We start from the raw sequence: 20,412 nt of genomic DNA on the forward strand, positions 1-20,412 counted from the left end.
TCATTCCTTTGGATCTTTGGCACCTCCTCTGGGAAGACCGTCCTGATTTCAGAGTCTCCAGACTTTCCCTCCTCTGTGCTCCCATAACCTCCCCTTTCCCCACATTTCCCCCACTAAAGCACAGCCCACCAATTGTCTGTTTCCCCCCATAGATTCGTAGCAGCCAAGGGCACAAACCCACCCCCAGGACATCCCATCAGATTTGTCAGTTTGGAGTTTTCTTATCTTCTTTATGTATTTTAGCATAGGGTTTTATGAAAGGGGCCAGTAATCAGGAAACCGCAGGGATAGGCATGAACTCTGAGGTCCCAGGAAGCCCCCTCCCCAATACACACACACACACACACACACACACACACACACACACACACACACACCCTCAGTGTCACTCAACATCTTCCTATCCCAGACCCAGGGATCTTGTTATCTCTTCTCATGGGGTCTGCAAAAGGATACTGCCTAGGACCGTGGACAAAGGTGGCCCCATCACCTGTTCTTCCTGGAGCCTGGAAGAAGTGAGTGTGTCTCCCAGAGCTGAAATACCCGAAGAAACAGAATTCTTCACTGCTGTTCCCCACACAACACCTTCTCTCCACCCCGCAACCCGCCCCCCCTGCTGAGCCTTTTCCCACTCCCTCTGCCCATGCACACATACACACGTACAAACACACCAGGGATCTTAACTGGAGAATTAGCAAACCCTTTTCATCTTGAAAAACACAAAGATGAAAGAATGAGGGGGAAAATCACAACAGGAAGTCGTGGGGTTAGGAGGCTTTCTGGGGTCCTGCCATGAGCTGGTCTCTGTCCGGATGTCTAACTTGAGAGCATTCACAGCCCCTTTCCCACACTCTGCCCTTTGACTCCGCATCTACCCCTGAAGCTCAGCCCCAGATGTAGAGTTTCTCAAGGTCACAAGAGAGGATCCAGAATTATCTCCCAGCATAGGGATGGGAGAGAGCATTTGTCTAGTCTTTGGATGATATTTTCTAGGTGCTGAGGATGGGAAGGGGGGTCCGGGCTAAGGGAACAGCATGAGCAAAGGCCCAGAGGTGGGAAATTGGGTGGCAGTCATTCACCTAGCTTGAGCTCCTGCTCCGAGCTGGGCCCTGAACAAGGCCCCAGCCATGCCTTTGTCAAGGTCACTGACCTCATGGTGCTCGCAGCCTTGTGGCAGGGGTGAACCAGGAACAAAAGTCATCTAGGTAGTGGGAGCATCGGAGGCAGGGGCACGGAGGTGTATGTAAAGCCATGGTGTGGCATCAGCAGTGGGGTGAGGGATTCTGTCGAAGCAGGACCGAGCTGGACTACAATGGCTCTGATGTCTGAATAAGAAGTTCAGCTTTTCAAATCTAAGCAATAGGGAGTCATTGAGTCTTATGGAGCGAGGGAGTTACTGCGGCAGAGGTGGACTCTAGGTGACAGTACAGAAGATGAATCGGGGAGAGAATTGAAGAGGGCGGACACCAGAGGCAAACAGACAAATCGGGGACCCACTTCAGGAATCCCGCAGAACAATCCTGTAAGCTCTAGCATGAGTAAAGCCCTCCATCCCAAGTAGATCTCCTCCCAGACTGCCTGAGAGTCTGAAAACCCAGGAGAGTTACTTGGGGGCCAGAAGGCTCTCTAAAGGCTCCTGTCGGTACCCGCATCGATGAACTTCAAGCAGGAACAGACTGACCCATTATCCCCCAGTGCCCTCCTTAGAAGGCTTTTGTTTATTGGATTAACTGGGCAAAGAGATCGGGGCCTGAACTATGGGACATGAGACCGGTGCGTTCTGATCGGAATGGAGCGGGGGAAGGAGCAGTCAGAGGCCTGGACACAAATGGCCACGTGCGTCGTGCGTGCACATGTGTATAAATGTCTATGCACGAGCAAGTGTGTTGGGGACCGTCACTGGCAAATCAGGTATACTCTGGGGGGCACCCACACTTTGGGTGAGGGGCATACCGAGTTTAGGAGTTTTACCCGCACTGGGAAGGCCGTGGTGGCGCCCAGGGCCCCAAACCTGCACAGACTCGTCCTGGCTGTCATTTCAGGTGTGGTGACCAGGAGCGACTGCCCTCCCTTGTCCAGTCACACCGTCCCTGGGCGATGCTCATTAAGTACACGTATGTGGAAGTGCTTTGTGGAGTGTCAAGGGCTGTGAGTTGGGGGCCAGGCTTCCTTCAGGCCCAGGGCCAGGACACAGGAGCCATGAGGAGAAGGACTTGGCTTCCCATTTTATGGTGACTCTCTCTCTCAGGTAGTCTCATCTTCCATCTGGAGGAGAGAGAACAGAGAAGACTGCAAGCAGCCGAATGGGGTGGTCTGGGAGGGCGTGGGACAGTGCAGAGCAGGAGCGCGATGACCGGGTGGCCAAAAATGGCTCCCCCCCTCAAAGCTCGGGATGCCACCGTTAGAACTCCCAAACTTTGTAGCCCATTGGAATACTTGGGGATCTTGAAAAAATACTGATGTCTGTCTGGCTCCCCGGTCCCAGTCATGGCGATTAAATCAAGAGGAGTGCAACCAGGGCTTTGGGGTTTTTTTAAACTCCCTAGGTGATTCTAAAATGTAGCCAAGTTTGAGAATCACCGGGGAGAAGGGAGAGACTGTGTGAGGGAAGGGGGTTCCCTGAGAGCAAGTTCAAGGGGCTTCACAACAGAGCTGCCAGCCAGCCAGTCCCGAGAAGCTCACGAGAACTTCTGAGGTCCTACTTGTGACCGATGACCACTTTTCTCCCTCGTTAGCAAGTGTCCCACCTCCCGTGTGAGACAGGAAGTGGCAGAGCAGAGGGGCCTCCGGCCTCCCAGCTCCTCACCTTCAGCATGGCAGCCCAGGAGCTCAGTCTTCTTATCCCTAAGATGGATTGGTCCTGGAGGGTTAGAAGCATTTTGTGAAGCTTTGTAGGGTTGTTACAAGATTTAAATAAAAAATAACGTACATAAATTGCTCAGCATGAGGCTTAGGGGCTTGTGAGCACTTGTCCACTGATCTTTTGTTACCATCTTTGTCATCGTCATTGTCATCATGAGCATGGCCATCCCGCATCTTTCCGATCACTGTCTTGATGTGACTCTCCACATTCTGTCCCGGTACCAGAGGCAAGGCGCTCTGGCTGCAGCCCAGCCTGGCTTCATGCAGTTAAAAGGACAGCCACGAAGAAGCAGGAAAGGTGATAGCCCAGGGTGTAGGAATCTGGGAAGCCCAGAGAGACCAAGGGCCATGTTCAAGGTCACTCGGCTGCTGAGGTGAGTGCTGGAACTGGGCCTGGCAACCCTCCCTCCAGCTCAGAGTCTGTCCTTGAAGCCCTGAGCTGATTCCCCAGGTAAGAAATGTTTTGCTTTTGTGTACAAAATTCAGCTTTGCCACAGTGGGAAATTCTAAGAGGCTGAAGCTGCAGTGCAGGTTGTTTTGAAACTCTCTGGTCCTCAGTCAGTTCACTGGGTTCAGGTAGAGCCTGGACGGAGACCCAGAGCACCCGCCGCTCCCCTGGGCCGCCTTTCCCAGGGAGGGCCTGGCCTCAGCACACTCAGAAACCTGCTTGCAGTCAATTATACAATTTTACTCCATTTCAGGGAGCTTGTTTTCCCCCAAACCATTCGTGGGGTAACAAGGGAGTAGAGAAGCTGTGTGAGCAAACATACTTATGTTCCCCACCCTGCCAAAGCTCTGAAACATATATATCTGGTGGACACCAGTCTACCCCTCACTTCTTTAGGACCTACTTGACCAAAGCCAGAGAGGAATGTCTTTCAGTCAGAGCTGAGGAATGGGTATGTGTGTATTTTTAATAACATCTATCTTTGGGGGCGCCTGGGTGGCTCAGTCATTAGGCGTCTGCCTTCGGCTCAGGTCATGATCCCAGGGTCCTGGGATCGAGCCCCGCATCGGGCTCCCTGCTCCGCGGGAAGCCTGCTTCTCCCTCTCCCACTCCCCCTGCTTGTGTTCCCTCTCTCGCTGTCTTTCTCTGTCAAATAAATAAATTTTAAAAAATCTATCTTTGGGATACAAATTGTAAATGTTCATCGTGGAAGAATTGGAAACCATGAATATCCAACTAGCCAGAGATCACCGCTCTTAACGTCTTGACGTATTTTCTCACAGACTATGTGTTTTTTTAATAGATAGGGATCATTTTATGTGCATAGCTTGCTTCTGACTATTTCACTAAACATTAGCTCTTGAGCAACTCTCGAGTCATTAAGTATTCTTTGAAAATACAATTTTCAGTGACCTCATAATATTCTGTAATACCGGTGTACCATAATTCATTTTGGCGGTGTCCCCTTGTTGGGCATTTATTATATTGTTCTCTATTATAAATAACACAGCAGTGAATGTTTTCCCGTGCTTCTCTGTGGATCCCCCTGGGATAAGTTCCCCAAGTGGAATTATTGGCCAAAGGCTATGAACCTTTTAAAAGTCCTTGAGAAACTAGATCAAATGTACCTGCAGGAAGGTCCAGAGAGGCTGGTGTCCCAGCGTCTACCAACGTTGCCTTCTGGTAGACAAGGTATATTTGAGATATGACCAGACTCCCAGCACCGGGCTTCTCCTTGAGAAGGCTCAGGGTATGAAACTGCGGCTCCCCAACATTTGATGTTGAAGGTCTGTCTCACTGAAGGGGGTTTGGATTTGTCCTTTGAGGCCTCCAGGCTAAGGCCCACACCAACAGCACGACGATTTCTGTCAGGATTCTAGGATTCTAGACACCAAGGAACGGGCTTCCCCACCCCACCCCAGGCAGCAGGATCTCTGCCCCAGCTCTGTTGAGGCTGAAGCTGTCTTTGAGGTTCAAGGACCAGATGGCAGGATAGACCCCAGGACGCCTGACACCCTACCACTGGGGCACTGTAAACCGACCATCTCCGCAGTGATCCTAACCTTACGAAACACTGACAAACCTTGACTCTGCTCCTTGGACACGTTCTACCTCTCTGCTCCCTCGGCTGTGAGATGAAGCTCTTATGAGGATGAAATCTGATTACATTAATGATGGCTGTTAGTGTCGCTGTGCGAATTAGGAGGAGAGTGAGTGAGAGAAGGCGGTGTTGCGTAGAAGTCATAGACCAGATCCGGATTTGGTCTCAAGCCACCCCCCCATACAGAAAATGGAATAGAAAACAGAGGGATTTGGGGGCCTGGGGAGAGGACGCTTCACATTTTTTTTTTTTTTAAATACAGAACAAGCTTCCTTTAGAACATCTGGCACCTGCATTTTATTTCTTTGTTCTTTAATTTTTATGCCTCTCAAAGAAGTAATGGTCCAGAGCTCACACTGCCTAGTGACGCTACAAGGCCTAGAGCATAAGTGGTGCGCCGCAGTCTGCTCGTACCGGCTCATGAGAGCCTGTTGCTACATTCTTAGGAGCTCTGCAAGCCGATTGGTACACATTATTAATTATTGGTACACAGTATTAATTATTAAAAATCAAGTTACACAAACTTGCAATTAAATAAATTCCATCAAAAACAAAGGTACTAAATGTTAACAATTTGTTACTCCCTAGTTACTTGACTAATCTGCGTGCTCTCCAGGTGACTGGTGTCTATTATACCCATGGTAGAAATCTCACATGACTGTGGACTGTTGTGAGTCTCTTCTGAGCCTACTGTTGGTGACATCAACCTGGTAGATCAAAGTTAGCATGGTGGGAATATTTACACCACTGAAATTGGCAAATGCTCCAAATGGGGTCTTTTTTTCCCGGAAAACCAGTTAAACAGTTACCGGCACACCCTTGCCTGTAACTTCAATCCCTCCCCCACTTCACTACAATCCCCAAAGGGAGCTCCCTTCATGGATTTTAGCTGTTTCTTTTTGCACTTATCCCCATATTTCTTAATTACATGCTTTCACCGCCATGTCTAGATTTTTTAAATCTTAGACGTTGTATGTTGACTTCCTATTATGGAAGATGAGGATCTGGCTCTCTTCCAGCTCTTACTACACACACACACACACACACACACACACACACACACACACACTTTCCCTACCTCTGTGCTCCCAGTATGTTATAGTATAACTCTTGTTTCAATAAATATTCAAGATTTACATTATTACAGCTATGTAAATATTATACATATATCATTATCACTATGATTTACATTAGCTTTCTTACACAACCTTTTTCCTGGAGTTAATAATTACATTTTTTATTTACTTGATTTCTCCGTAGAACAGTGGTTTTCAGATGTTTTTTCTTAATAGTGGAACTTGTCTTTCAACCAAAATGTTATGTGAAACCTTACCGTATAAAATAGGAAAAGCAGAGTCGCCAGGTCGAAAGGGAGTTCTTCCCTTGAGGGCTACCATGTACAGCTAAGTAGGTTGTGCACTGCGCAACTGCAGAGGTCACCGTTCACATAAGCAACGATGTGATTTAGTCACGACAATCATAATTCCCCACCCTACTGGGGAATGCATCCATTGTGTAAGGCAAGGTCCTCCTGGGAGTATACATTACATCAGGATCATTCTTGGCTTTAAAAAGACTTATTCCCTTCCCAATGCAGGGCTCTGACCTCACTCCATTCTGAATAGGTTCCAGCGATGTTGCTTAACCTGTCCCTCTCGGCTTCGGGCCAGAAGCTGCTGTTAGCTGATGGCCACCTATTGACTGATTCAGTGCCCCTTTGGATATGCCTGGGCTGGGCTGGGTGCCAAAAGCGTAATGCAGACAGCTTTGCTCCGGGATCACTCAGATGCAGCCTGTGGGATCAAATGTAAGGAATGGTGCTGTCAGAGAGTGTGTGAGCTGTGGGAGCAGACAAGGCAGGGCCTATCTGCCCTTGGAAGTCAGGGCTGGAGGAGAAGGGTTGGCCCAAATGAGCAGTGGGATTCAAAAAGCTCAGCCTTGAGGGTCACCCCTAGGCAGGAACCCCTGATTTGCTTTCATCTGGGTAAACTTGGGCAAGTGACTTAAGCTTTCTGGGTCTTCAGTTCCTCAGACCTAAATCACAGGATGTGTGAGAGTAAAAGATCATGTGTAACCCTGACAGATGCCATGGTCACATGTGGCTCAGTCTCTGCTTAGAGTCTCACTTAAAGAAACAGTCAAACAGCCCAAAAATAATTGAAAAGGTATCCCCGTTCTAACTGCATCCCCCATAGAATGGCAAAGGGGACCCCATTCCTAACTTCTGGTGGTGCCCCCCAGATCTCCTTTGCCTCCATTCTGTAATTTTCCCACAATGCACGGTGCCCGCGAAGCTCCCCTTTGTACACCTCCGATACATTTTTCCCCCTCTCTCTGTCGCTGCCTCATTTCTCACCCTCTGTACCATTGCCATTTAACGTTGGATCTGTTTCTTCTCTACCCATCTCGGCCACTGCTGTGTCACAAAAAGTCAGAGGATCTGGAAATGAGCTGCTAGACATGTGGGCAGAAAGCGGGTGGGGAGAGGTTACAGCAGGACACACTCTGAAATCACTCTTGCCCCATCATGCTGGTGAAGCATAAGGCACATGAAGCAGAGGCTTTGCAAAAATTGGTTCTCTTCTTCGTTAGTCCATTGAGGGACCTAAAGCGGGGGTCAGAGATGGCCTGCCTGAGGTGCCTCCAATGACCTACCCACTATCAGCCGATGGGAAATGACTGGGAAACTCCTCCCTATTTCCTCTGATGCCCCCAAAAACCTAGTATTAAAAAGTCCTGGGGAGGGAAACACAGCTTCTGCCTATAATTTTCCTTCCCTTCATTAAACATGGACTTCCCTTCCCTTCCCCTTCCCCCACATTCTTTGTTCCATCTTTTGTGGAATTCATTCCCTTTGAAGGACATCTTTCAGGTCATGTACCTAGCACAGAGCCTGTGCCAGGCTTGTAAGGAGCTGGATAATCAGAGACAAGAGACAGATTCTGTCCTCAGCTGCTCGCAGACAAATAGAAACAGGCTGCAATTGCACATGATGGTGCCTGTAATAGAAAGAAGCCTAGAATGTTATGAGCACCCAGAGGAGGAGCTCTTCACCCATTGAGGGATCAGGGAAGACTTCCTGGAGGAGGTGTTATTATCTAATCTGTATGATAATAATACTACTAACATATATTGAGCATTCACTGTAATGATAATCTCCACACGAAGCACTTTGCTAAGCGTCAGCTCATTCAATCTTCACCAAAGGCTAAGAGGCAGATGTTACTCCCCTCATTTCAGAAATGAGGAAAGTGAAGCTCATAGAACTTCACTGACTTTCCCACGGCCATGTCGCTAAAAGGTAGCAGAGCTGTAATTCAAACACAGGTCTGTGTGCCTCCGTAGACTATGCTTTGAACCACAGGGCACTGTGTACAGGTGTTTAAGATGTGCACTGAACAAGCATCCACATCTGGGAGCGGCACAGTTCACAGCGTAGGCAGAGTGACACGTATGACAGTGTTCAGGTGGACCCAGAGACTCGGGCCTCTTTGCTGACTCCTGGAGCAGCAGGAAGGAGCCTCCTCCCCTGGAGGGCAGGGGGCGGGTAATGGGCACTGGGGAGAGTACATATGTTCCCGTGTCTGGAGGTGTGGGCTGCCCACTAGGCTTTGGTTGTTCAGGCGAATAAGACCATCCTAACTTTAAACTTTTTTACTTGAGGAAGGGATACCTTTTCCTAATTTGCACAAAGGCATCCATGGACCACCAGTGGTCCTGCCTTATCGCTCTGCTGTGTGTCCCCTGCCCCATGACCATTTGGTGTTGGGGAGGACACAGGCACGGAACAATCTGGAACAGCCTGAGGCAGGGAGGCAAAGGTGAATAAGACAATGGCAGGTCCTCTGGGACCTTCCAGTCCAGTTTAGAAGCCTAGAATAAAGGCTCTCCTTTCAGGGTCACCCGAGGACCATCGGACTAATCCTCTTCTCTCTTTCTTTCTCCTTGGCAGACGGGCAGGATTGAACCCAACTACCCCAAGGTCTGTGGTCACCAGGGCAACGTGCTGGACATCAAGTGGAACCCATTCATTGACAACATCATTGCCTCGTGCTCAGAGGACACATCGGTGAGCAGGAGTGGTGCTCCCCAACGAGGGCGGACCCCCAGGGGGCTCCTCCCTGCTCTCCCCCTGGAGACCTCCCTTCCTAAACTCCTCTCTTTCTCCCTTCTTTGCCCTTCTGTCTTCTTTTCATCCTTCCAGCTAGCCCCAGGATGGGGAGGGAGTTAGGAAAAGGACTGAGAGAGCGAATCCATGGAATATTTGGCAGATCTTGCGCCTTTAGTGTGATGTCGTTTGGAGGTGTTGATTTTGTAGGTGAGAATTAAAACACAAAGTTTAAGTATGTGATTCAGCACTTGTGTGTGGTCTCAAGAGAAGACCGTCCTCCCTGTCCTGGGCTGGGCAGGATGCGGCTGGAGCTGGGGGGTTGCAGGGCGCAGGGGTCGGTGCGGCGAGCACAGGGGGGCAGCAGGAGAGACAGCAGGTGGAGGAAATGCCCATCCTGCTCTTCGGGGTGCAGGGAACTCAAGGAGGCATGCCAGCGACCACAGCTGGCTCCGTCTCTGCCTGCTGAGGTGTTGGGTGCCTGTCACCAGCCATGAGGGAGCAGACACGCTCCAGCTCGGGGCTGCCTCATACCGAGTGCCATTGGTCCTCACGGCCACGGCCACCCCCACACTGAGGGCCGGGCAAGGCCCCATGCTAGGAAGTACAGGAGGGCTGCCGGCCGCCCAGGCCCCACTCCCCCTGCTCAGCCACGGTTCGTCAGGACACCGACCCACATGCTCCGGGCTGGAAGCCTCTGGCCCTCTCCCCAGGGCAGCGGGCTGGGAAGGAGAGGAGCAGTGAGCAGCTTGGTGAGGGGACGGACAGATAAGCCAGGGCTCTCGGACTCAGTGGCCACCCTGGCTCCACCTCTGGTTCAAATCTCTGCCAGACTAAGGGCGAGGGCAGGGGGGTCACTGACCGGGGCAGCCCTGCCCGGCTCTAGCTCAGCACCTTACTTCCGCCGGGGGTGAGTCAGGCACCTGTTGCTCCACGGGCCCGGCTAATAAACCAGGCGTCCACGCTGTGGCTGCAGGAAAAGCGTCAGGCCCGGCGCCCACTCCGCTAGGGGAGCGGCTCTCTTCAGTTCGCACACTCGGATCCCCGCGCACGGACCGGGATTGCATCTCCGCCTGCCCGCTTGCCGGCTGGGTGACCAAGGGCAGGTGACTTGCCCTCTCTGGGCCTCAGTTTTGCTCCTCCGTGTCACAGCAGTGATGAGATGGGCCTTGGGCAGTTGCTGTGAGGAGGAAAAGGGGTCTGTGCCTAACACTGCGCCCGCTGGTCTGTCCTGCCCCAGAAACACCACCCGTAGAAGGGCAGGGACAGGCCGCGCACTGAAGTGCCACGCAGAATGAAGTCACTGCGCCACGGAGGTGGGACAGAGGGCCCTGTGCTCAGGGAGGTGGGATTCATGTTGCCAGAAGGGGAGGGGTAGAGGTGGGGGGAGAGATTCGAGAAAGCGGGGCCCTGGAGAAGCAGGACTGAGAGCAGAGAAGGGGTGGAAGGAGACCCGGGGGGAGGGTCTCGGGCCCCAAGCCTCTGTAACAAAACACCAGGCCGGGCGGCTTATAAAGAGCAGGCGTTCATTGCTCCCAGTTCTGGAGGCGGAAGTCCAAGGTCGGGTGCCAGCATGGTTGGGGAGGGCCTTCTTTTTGTCATATGCCCACGTGGCGGCCAGGGCTGGGGTCTCTCGGGAAGCTCTCTGATAAGGGCACTAACCCCGTTCCGGAGGGTTCCACCCTCGTGACCTCCCACCTCAATACTATCAGCTTAGGGGGAAGGATCTCAACATATGTGGGGGACACTGCGCACCCCGGGGGTCAGGGAAGGGGAGTAGCAGGCCAGAGCAGGGGTCACGGCTGGCTCTGCGGGGGAGGGCCCCACCAGCCCCGGGATGTGGCTCTGCCAAGAGGAGGGGAGCACCCAGGGAGGAGCGAGGCTGCCAGGGGTGGGAGACAAAGGGAAAGGAGAGCAGGCCCTGCGGGCACAGCGGGGATGGCTGGCCCGGGGGGGCCCCCCCAAGCCACAGAGAAGGAGATGAAGTCTTCAGTCAGAGAGGAACTAAGCTCTCGTTCCACCCCTGGTCCAGCTGCCGCCCCCCCCCCCCCCACTTAGCCCCTGTCAGGTGTCCATACCCCCCAGAACCTCAGGACCAGTGGAGCCAACAGGTCCCCCAGGCTGGAGCAGCCCCTCCCGGAGAAGGTCCCTGAGGCCCAGGGTCACACGGGGAGGCGGGGCACAGGGAGGGCCTGCCCCCCTCAGCACCTCACTGTCGGTCCTGGGTTTCCAGGTGAGGGAACTGAGGCACGGAGCCACGCAGGCCTGGCAGTTTGGATCCATCCAACACTCAGTATTGACATCTCTGAGTCTTCTCTGAGCAGGGCCCAGCCCGGACACCCACCGAGGGCACAGCGGGGAGGCATCCTCCGAAGCAGGGCCTGGGAGGAGTGGCACAGAAGGGGAAGGAGCCTGCAGCTCCCCAGCTCAGGTGAGGAGGCCTGTCCGCAGACCTCAGTGCCAGGCACCATGCTCCTCACGGGGGCTGGGGAGCTGGAGAGGAGCTGTGGAAGCAGGTCTGGCCCGGGTCCCCATGTCTCTCTGCCCACCTCTGCTTGGACACTGAAGGGAGTCAGCAAGCCCTCCCTGCTCCCCAGCTCCCTTCCCATATCCCCCACCCCTGAAAAACCTCCAGGGAAATCCAGGCCCCATGCCCAGCCCCTCCCCCAGAGCCGAGGAGGGCCTTAGGAGTCTGACCCCGTCCCTCCAGGGCTCCGGTGGCACATACCCAGGCCCTTTCCCAATGGGCTCCTGTCCTGCGGGAGAGGTAGGGGCCATAACTCTCCCTGGCATCTGGCAGAATCCAGTTCTTTCCGCCGCTGGGTGATGTCACCTATTGTTGAACGGCTGTGCTTTTTATAGCTTCGGCTGCAGCTAGGGCGGGTGGTTGGCAGGCGGCAGGGAAGGGCTCTACGGGCTTCCAGCTCATGCTCCCAGCCTTCCCAGAGGCCCAGCAGCTGCAGAGAAAGGGAGAGGTTTCTGACATCTCAAGGAGAGGGGAAAGAGTGGTCCCAGAAGGGAGGGGGAGGCAGGCCCCTCTCCCTGGTGGGCTGAGCTCAGCAGCTTTTCCTCTGCTCCTTTATCCAAAGGCTGCCGTCCCACCCCACCCCCACCTCCCAGAAAGGATGCCCCTCCCCGAGGAGCTGGGAGTGGGATGGGGCAGGATGTCAGCCCAGCAGGGAGCATCCAGAAGCCACCCACCACCCTGCCCTTCTCATCTACACACACGCACACACGTACGCACACACACGCACACACACGCATGCTAGAGAACTGATACCTCTCGGAGCTGGAAGGGAGCACCGTGCCCCTTCCAGCGATGGAAGGACAGTAGCCCAAGAGAGGTCAACGGGCTGATGGCGGCCTCGCCCACAGACCTGGGACTGCAGAGCGAGTGACAGTGTGGCTCTGTAGCTGGGCTCAGGAGTCCGCAGGCCTATAGGCTCTGCCACTTCCCAGGCCTGTGACCTTGAAACAGTTTCTTTAGCTCTCTGGGCACAAGTTGCCCTCCTGTCAAATGGAGATCATACTGGACTCAGCATCAGAGCCAAACGAATATACAATGTTTCATGTTTCTTGTCTACTAAGAACTCTAGGGCCCCTGGGGAGTCAGAGAGCTGGAGCTGGAGACCCGGGGCTCTTTCCTCTGCATCTCATTCTTTGCTCTTTGAGCCCCCAGGTAGGCCTTCTGTCACTGGTTTCCAAAAAAAGACTAAGCTGAATGGTGAACCTCAAGATCCAAGAGAGAAATCCCCCACCCTTTCCAAACCAGGAGTACAGGGGTGAATCCCCATCTACCCGGCTCACCACCGGCCAGAATCAAGGCTGGCCAGCTCCCTCCAAGTCGGGGGCTGACTCATTGTTGAGCCTGCTGCTGATGTGATAGCAAGGTTTCTGGGCTTCTAGGATTCTTCCATTGGCTCATGCATTCCAAAGGGATGTGCCAAGCACTGTCCCTTGCACCGAAGGCAAAGGTGGGACTTAGAAGATCGCACCCCTGTACGGAGGAGTCAGCCATCCAGCAGGATGGCCTGGCAGGTCGTCGGTGCCCCCAGAAAGGTGATGTCTGCATACTTGGCACTGGGGAGCTGCTCTCTTTTTGGGGATAGATAAGCAGGACAAAGCATGGCCTCTCCAAGGTGTGAGATTCAATCCAGAGGAGAAGGAAGGCTTTGGCCCGCCATGTAAGGTCAGGGCCTGGATTTGAACAGAGCTTGTCAGACTGCAAAGGCTCTCACGTTGTTGTCCTGCTGCTCCCTCCCCAAGCACAGGGACACTTGGTTTTGTAGTTTTATTAACCATCCTTTGCTGTCTCCCCCACAAAACTGTGAGCTGCCCCCAGTCTAGTATGTGGGACCCAGGCAGACTCTGAGCATATTTTGTTGGATTGAATGTAACTGACTTAAACAGGGCTCTGACCCAGGGACCTACGAAGGGGCACAGCTGACTTGCTAGGGAGAGCATTTTGCCCCAGCTCTCCACCCCTTCCTTCCAGAAATCCGGTTCCTCCAGCCCTATCAGGTTTCCTGTTGAAGCAACCTCTGAGCAGATCCACAATGCTCCTCCCACACCCATCCTTTCTTTGCTTCAAACAAATCCCTTGAATACCAAGGGATTGGAATTCCTTTTTCCAGCTACTTAGGCCCACTATGACCTCCAGCTCCTATGGCGCTTGGGGCCAACTATTCGCTGTAGCAGTAGATCAAGTAAAGCCAGTCTCTCCCACCTTCCCCAGGGATATACTCACTGATGTCAAAAGCAGAGAACTTGGGGAGATTAACTAGTATTGCCTCAAAGTGCAGATGAGAACACTGGGAAGGAAGTGGCTGGGGTCAAATGAGGTTATGGGAAGGTACCTCTCTCCCTCTCTGCAGGACATTTTTCATCGGGTCCCTCCAGCCCCGCCTGGGATCCTACATCTCACAGTTCTTGGTGAAAACTGCTCTTTGGGCCTCCCCCTGCAGGTCTCGGCTCCCTGGGACTCGGATCCAACCCAGAGGCTGAACCTGGGCACAGACACAACCCGCCCTCCCCATCCCCTTGGTTTAGCTCCTGGGTTCCTAGGCAGAGCTGTCTTCCTAACAAGTCAGCTCATCTGGCTAGAAAGCCTCAGACTCACAAAGACATGAAGCCCAGTTTAGTTTAACCCACACACCTCTAAATGGTGCACCTGTCTCTGTTCATCAACTGGACAAGGAACCTGAGCCTCGGAGAGGTCCCCTGGCTTTCCCAGGTCATCCAGCCAGTGGGTGGGATTAGAGCCTGGGTAGACCCTCACTTCACAGCTTCCCTCATGCCTCTACCTTCGCCTGGCATGGGACATTACCCAGGGATGTGCCTCGGTTAGCTGGATGCTCAGGAATTAGGCTGTTGGGGGAAGGGTCCCCTAATTAGAAACTTTTTCTCCAGCATGTTTGTTAAACTGAGAAGGGTACACCAAAGGGTGACCCCAAACCTTTGATTGAACTTGCTTTCTCACCCTGAGGCCTCCCGTGTCTACATGTGCAGAGCTGGGTCTTCGGGGGACACAACAAGAAGGGAAACCGCCACCGGAAAGGCCTTGGGGGCACCCCCAGTTGCCAGCCCTCCCCCCTGTCCTGCGGACTGCCTTTGGAGTTCCGTGTTTATTCATAGGCTTCAGAATTATCATCCACTAGTTAATATCGCATAATAACATGACATACTAAATTGCTCCCCAAATGTCGGTCACTTGGAGTGTTTCTAAATTTTCCGTGTTGCGGTGAACACCTTCATGCACGGAGATTTTTGCTTATATTGGATTTTCAGAGTGAAATTACCAGGTCAAGCAATACGACATAAATGTCTTTATGGTTCCTGCAAAAGATTGCCAGATTGCTTCCAAAAGAATTACTCAGATTTATAATACTACCAACACCGATTGCATCTACCAGTTCCAGTATATAATCTTGCCAACTTCGGCTCTCCCCCCACCTCCCAGTTGGCTACTTTAGAAGATTATAAATGGTATCTCAAAGCTGTTTTTCCAGTTTTTCTCCTTACTGGCAAGGGTGGAGTTCAGATTTTCAAAAGATTTGCTTTAAAGGTGCCCTAAGTTGTAGAGACGTGTGCTCTTTCTAGTCAGAGCATAATCAATAGCATTCATGCTGACAACGATTATAACAAGGATGAGAATTCCTTAGGTCTTTTGAGCACTTTACAGTTTACAAACTTGGGCAACTAGCATCTCATTCTATTCCTCCAGGAGGCAAGGCAAGGCAAAGAGTTTTTTTCTCCCATTTGTGGATGAAACAGTCGCAACTAGGCAGAGCATGTTTGGCCCAGGAAATGGAAGCCCACCCGGGGCTGTTGTCAGTAATCCGGAGGGTACTCAAAGATGGCGGACCAACTGCGCACTTCCGCTCTCTGGGGCCACGTGGTCTCTGCTCTCTGTTCCTTTGTATGTCCCATCCTCCTCTTGGCCCATCATCTCTTTCTGCTGCTTGCTTTCTTTCTCTTTCTTTCTTTTCTTTCTTTCTTTCTTTCTTTCTTTCTTTCTTTCTTTCTTTCTTTCTTTCTTTCTTTCTTTCTTTCTTTTTCTTTCTTTCTTTCTTTCTTTCTAAGATTTTATTCATTTTAGAGAGAGAGAGAGCACAAGTGGAGAGGAGAGGCAGAGGAAGGAGCAGACTCCCCATTGAGCACAGAGCCCAACTCAGGGCTCCATCCCAGGACCCGGAGATCATGACCTGAGCTGAAGGCAGACGCTTAACCAACTGAGCCCCCCAGGCGCCCTTCTTTCTGCTTCTTTACCAGCATCTACAAGACTGAAAATAGCAGCTGCATCCAGGCTCTGCCCGTCCTCCTGGTATAGGCTCCAAACATCTGATCAGGCTCTGCCCCTTGGAGCCTCACCTCTCAGGAGAGACTCTGGGCCTCCCAGCCTCCCAGATGGGTTTTCCTCTGCTCTCGAGTCCACCTTGGTGAGGAGCAGAGTGAGGGACAGGGCCGTGTGAAACCAACAGAGCTGCCGAGGCTGAGGTCAGAGCTCTTAGCAGGGCGTGGGACGTGGGAAGCAGAGGGAGACTTTTAATACGACACTCGCCGAGAGGTGCTTACTGTGTGATGTGCGTCCTGGAGCCTCCCCCGGACCTCAGTCAGGCTCTGCCCACCGGACGGGCCAGGGGGTGTCCCACGGCACAGATCTGGGGAAGCCTGGGGTCTCAGGGAGAGGGCCGGCAGGGGCTGCCCCTGGCCCTGCCCACCCAGCCTCGGCCCTCCACCCCGCTCTGCAGGTGCGGATCTGGGAGATCCCCGAGGGGGGGTTGAAGCGGAACATGACAGAGGCTCTCCTGGAGCTGCACGGGCACAGCCGGCGCGTGGGGCTGGTCGAGTGGCACCCCACTACCAACAACATCCTGTTCAGTGCTGGCTATGACTACAAGGTGAGCAGCCTGACAGCAGCTGTGTCCCAAGCCAGCTCAGTGCTGGGGGTGGGGGGGGGGTAGGGAGGACTCTTCAGAAGCCACCTGTAGGAGTACTGTTACTCTCCTGAGCATGTTCACCAACATCGTCCCGTCTGTCTGTTCATTCATTCATTCATTCATTCATTCCACAGGACTGGGCATCTTCGGTGTGCCCTGTCATTCTTGGGGTCCACAGAGGCTGCCCCCCTGGTTTCTCTGGCCCTGACGGACTAGAAGAGAATGCCCACACTCCATGCCCACACCCTCTCCGGAGCCACTTCTTAAATCCAGAAGTGACTGTTGCCCTCCTGGTAGGAAAAAGGAGCAACCAGAATTGCTGGAGGGAAGAGAATGGCATGCCCTCAAAAGAGGTGTGCCAGTCATGGGCCCTGGCCAGGAACATTGATCCTTCTTGCTAGTAGCAGAACCCTGGGGCTGGGCTCTGCTGAGGGACGGTAGCAGATTTGTGCGACAGGGAGCATCAGCCTTTGATACAGAGTTTCATGCCCCCGTCCTACCTCCCAGCACACCCCGACCCCACGTGGGACATCTCTCCCAGGGCCATTGAGTGCAGACCAGGGACAGACGCCTCAGGGCTGACCTGCCTCCGGCATGCCTACCCTCCCCTCACAGGTCCTCATCTGGAACCTGGACGTGGGTGAGCCGGTGAAGATGATAGACTGCCACTCGGATGTGATCCTCTGCATGTCCTTCAACACGGACGGCAGCCTGCTCACCACCACGTGCAAGGACAAGAAGCTTCGTGTGATCGAGCCCCGCTCCGGCCGCGTCCTGCAGGTGAAGCCCCACAGCCTTTGAGGGAAAGGGCAGGTGTCAGGATCTGGGCCGTGGCTTTTAGTCAGGCCTAGAGGAAAAGGCTATACCAGCTCCCCTTCTCCCCCACACATGGCCTGCACCTCCATGGACCAGCCCCTGTGTTCTGGGTTCTTCTCAACTCACAGGGACCCTGCCTTAGTCTGGGTGGGGAGGGACCTCGGTACCCTTTCTCATCCCCACTGTACCCCTCTTCCCAGGTGGGATTCTTCTGGTGACACCCTTCAGCCCACAAATCCCGGGGTGTTCCCCAAGCCCCATCATGAGCCCAGGAAAGGGGGCTTTGGACTCACTGCCCAGCCACCTGCATGGGACGAGCCCGAGGGAGATGGCTCAGGGCACCAGCCCCAGGACGGCTCCAGGTGGGGAGGTTGCTGGTGAATTTAGCTCCAGCTTGATCTTTGAGTCTCCTGGGTCTTGACTGTGAAGAAGGAATTAGATGCCATTTGGGAGTAAGAAGTGAACACTTCTTGAGCACCTACTGCATGCCAGTCGAGGGGCTAGGTGGGGTGGAAAATGTGGATGAAATGTGAGGTTTACCTCCTACACAAGAAAGGACTGATGCTCGACCCGGTGCTGTTTATCTCGGAAGAGTCCGAACTTGCAAGAGCAGAAAGTCATGTACTACGACCATTACAGATAATCACACTCAGAGTTACTAGCATCCTTAGGATCCAGCAGCCTTGACTCCCAGCTCACTGTGGGGCTCCACGTCATGACTCACTGCATCCTCCTGACAGCCTGCGAAGGTGGGCACGGCTACTCTGCCCGCTTCACACAGGGGAACTGAGCCTTGGAGAGGGCTTGAGATGGAAGCTTAGTTACAGGCGGAGCTAGAATCCAAGCCCAGCCAGTGGCCCCCAGAGCCCCTGCTGAGCAGAAGAGCAGAGACTCCAAGCTCCACCTCACAGACATGACACGGGCCGGCGAGGTGGGACCCCTGGGGACGACACTCGTTGGGCAGGACCGGAAGTGACACTGCACCACAAGCCTCTGGTTTCTGTCCTGATGCTGACTCATCCCAGCAAAGAGCTGTTGTGTGTTAGGAGGAAGAGGAAGGGTCATGACTTGAGAGGCAGGGGCGGGGGGGGGAGGTGGCAGAGGATGGCCTGCTTAGAAGGAGCCCTGGGTGAAGCAAGTCGCCGAGCAGTGACCCAGGGAGTCCCCTGTGCTCCTGAGCCTCATCTTCATCCTCGGAGATTCCCGTCAGTAGGTCCTGTCATGACTCTTGGAAGAGATGCCTCGCTGAGAGCACCTGGCACGGCTGACGTTAGCCCCCCTTCCCAAGCCCCCCCACCTCTGGGACACACAGCGAGGCCTGGTTTCCTGGCCCCAGGGCCCCTTTGCTCCACAGCACCTGCGTTAGCCCCCGCTGGCGGCTATAAGGACTTTCCACCGTCAGGGGCTTGGCTTACAGCAACACAAAGTGCTTCTCTCGCAGTTCCAGAGGCCACAAGTCCAAAGTCAAAGCTGCGCTCCCTCGGGAGGCTCCGGGACAGAACCCTTCCTCGCCTCTTCCAGCTTGTGGCCGCATCCCTCCAATCTCTGCCTCTGGAGTCACATCACCTCCGCTGTGTGTCTGCAGCGCCTCCCTTTTTCTTACCTCTTACAAGGATGCTCGAGATGACTTTTAGGGCCCACTTGGATGATGCAAAGCAGTTAAGGGCCCCATCTCACAGGCTCCAGGGATGAAGGCCCAAACCGATCTTTTGGGGGCCCCGTTCAGCCCATTGCACTTCCCTAGTGTCCGGGGCCCTGGCTTACCTGCTCTCTCTGTCCCCACCAGGAGGCAAACTGCAAAAACCACAGAGTGAACCGGGTGGTGTTTCTGGGAAACATGAAACGGCTTCTCACGACAGGGGTGTCCAGGTGGAACACGAGACAAATCGCCCTCTGGGACCAGGTCAGCCATGGGGAGGCCAGATGGTGACACAGAAGGGTGGTCGCTCTGGGGGCTTTGCCGGGGTCGGGGAAGGTAAGGTGCCATCCTGCCGGGACACAGGCTGATACCGGTCTTCATCCCCTCCCCCCACCCCAAGGAGGACCTGTCCATGCCCCTGATCGAGGAGGAAATTGATGGGCTGTCAGGCCTCCTGTTTCCCTTCTACGATGCTGACACCCACATGCTCTACCTGGCTGGAAAGGTAGTAGAAGATGGAGGGCGGGAGGCACGGGGCGGCCTGTGGGAGACCCTACCCCCATAGTGCCCCTGCTCCTGCCCTACCCCCTAGGAAGAACCAGGCTAACCTCTCTGGTCTTCCCCTTGGGCTCTCACTCTCTTCCATCAGAACATGCCCTCGGGTCTGCCACTCAATCCTACTGAAGGGTCAATGACTGGGAATGACTTCAGAGGTGCACTGGGGTGGGGTTTACACCGGAATAAGGATCAGAGCCAGAAGTGTAGAGGACAGAGACTCGTCGTGGCATTTGAGGCACCTGCCAGGTGCTCTTTGGCAAATATGGCCTTGTGTATCAGAAGCGCTGTCTACACACACACGGCGCCCCCACCCCACCACCCCCATCAGTGCCCTGTGGCAGCCGGCCCCGGGTCTAGAGGCCAGGTCTCCCTAGTCTTTTGACCACCCCTGAGGCACACCAGAGGCTTTCTTCAGCAGACCCCCAGGACCACCCGCTGCTTTCCTCACCTCCCTTCCTTTCTCCCTGCCCCCAGGGAGATGGAAACATCCGGTACTACGAGATCAGCACTGAGAAGCCCTTCTTGAGTTACCTCATGGAGTTCCGCTCCCCAGCCCCGCAGAAAGGCCTAGGTAAGTGTGGTCCAGAGGCTTCCATGGCTGTGATGCTATAAAAGAGAGTCTGGACGTTTGGCTCATGGGTCACCCTGCCTTTACATGAAATAGCAGACTCAGAAGCCCATAGCTCCTGGGCAATGAGCATAGAAGCTACAGCTGCTGGCCCTGAGGTCATCCCGCCCTCTTCAGCCAGCCTGTCAGCACCCACCTGACTGACTGCTAGTCCGCGCTGCCTGACGTCCTCCACCATCTCTGGTCATCAGCCCACAGGGGTGTTCACCATGTCTTCACTCCCGTCTGCAGATGGGGAGACTGCAGCCCAAAGTGGTTCTGACCCTGCGGGAGGTGGTGGCGTAACTAAAGGTCAGAGCAAGGTCTAGGCCCAG

At 53.9% G+C, this 20,412-nt stretch overlaps 1 protein-coding gene and 1 long non-coding RNA gene across 8 annotated transcripts in view; one reads left to right on the plus strand and one right to left on the minus strand.

Annotated features, from left to right (window-relative positions):
* The window catches only part of CORO2B (coronin 2B), a 129,317-nt gene that overhangs the window by 99,195 nt on the left and 9,710 nt on the right, over window positions 1-20,412 (plus strand). For all 6 annotated transcript variants that reach the window (XM_027571602.1, XM_027571599.1, XM_027571596.1 and 3 more), the window contains 6 exons: window positions 8,863-8,979; window positions 16,269-16,418; window positions 17,073-17,237; window positions 19,060-19,176; window positions 19,313-19,417; window positions 19,945-20,041. In XM_027571602.1, the coding sequence (XP_027427403.1) occupies window positions 8,863-8,979; window positions 16,269-16,418; window positions 17,073-17,237; window positions 19,060-19,176; window positions 19,313-19,417; window positions 19,945-20,041 (751 nt within the window). The remainder of the gene's footprint in view (window positions 1-8,862; window positions 8,980-16,268; window positions 16,419-17,072; window positions 17,238-19,059; window positions 19,177-19,312; window positions 19,418-19,944; window positions 20,042-20,412) is intronic.
* On the minus strand, window positions 9,163-15,471 carry LOC113909925. 2 transcript variants are annotated; one of them, XR_003515855.2, is made up of 5 exons: window positions 12,299-15,471; window positions 11,747-11,975; window positions 11,227-11,399; window positions 9,942-10,198; window positions 9,163-9,480 (listed from the first exon to the last, which is right to left on the minus strand). It is a non-coding gene; the product is annotated as an uncharacterized LOC113909925 (long non-coding RNA). The 2 variants fall into 2 exon arrangements; XR_003515854.2 differs by having other exon boundaries at window positions 9,163-10,198.

The sequence above is a fragment of the Zalophus californianus genome, chromosome 6 (assembly GCF_009762305.2).
Source record: "Zalophus californianus isolate mZalCal1 chromosome 6, mZalCal1.pri.v2, whole genome shotgun sequence".
NCBI classification, from domain to species: Eukaryota; Metazoa; Chordata; class Mammalia; order Carnivora; family Otariidae; genus Zalophus; species Zalophus californianus.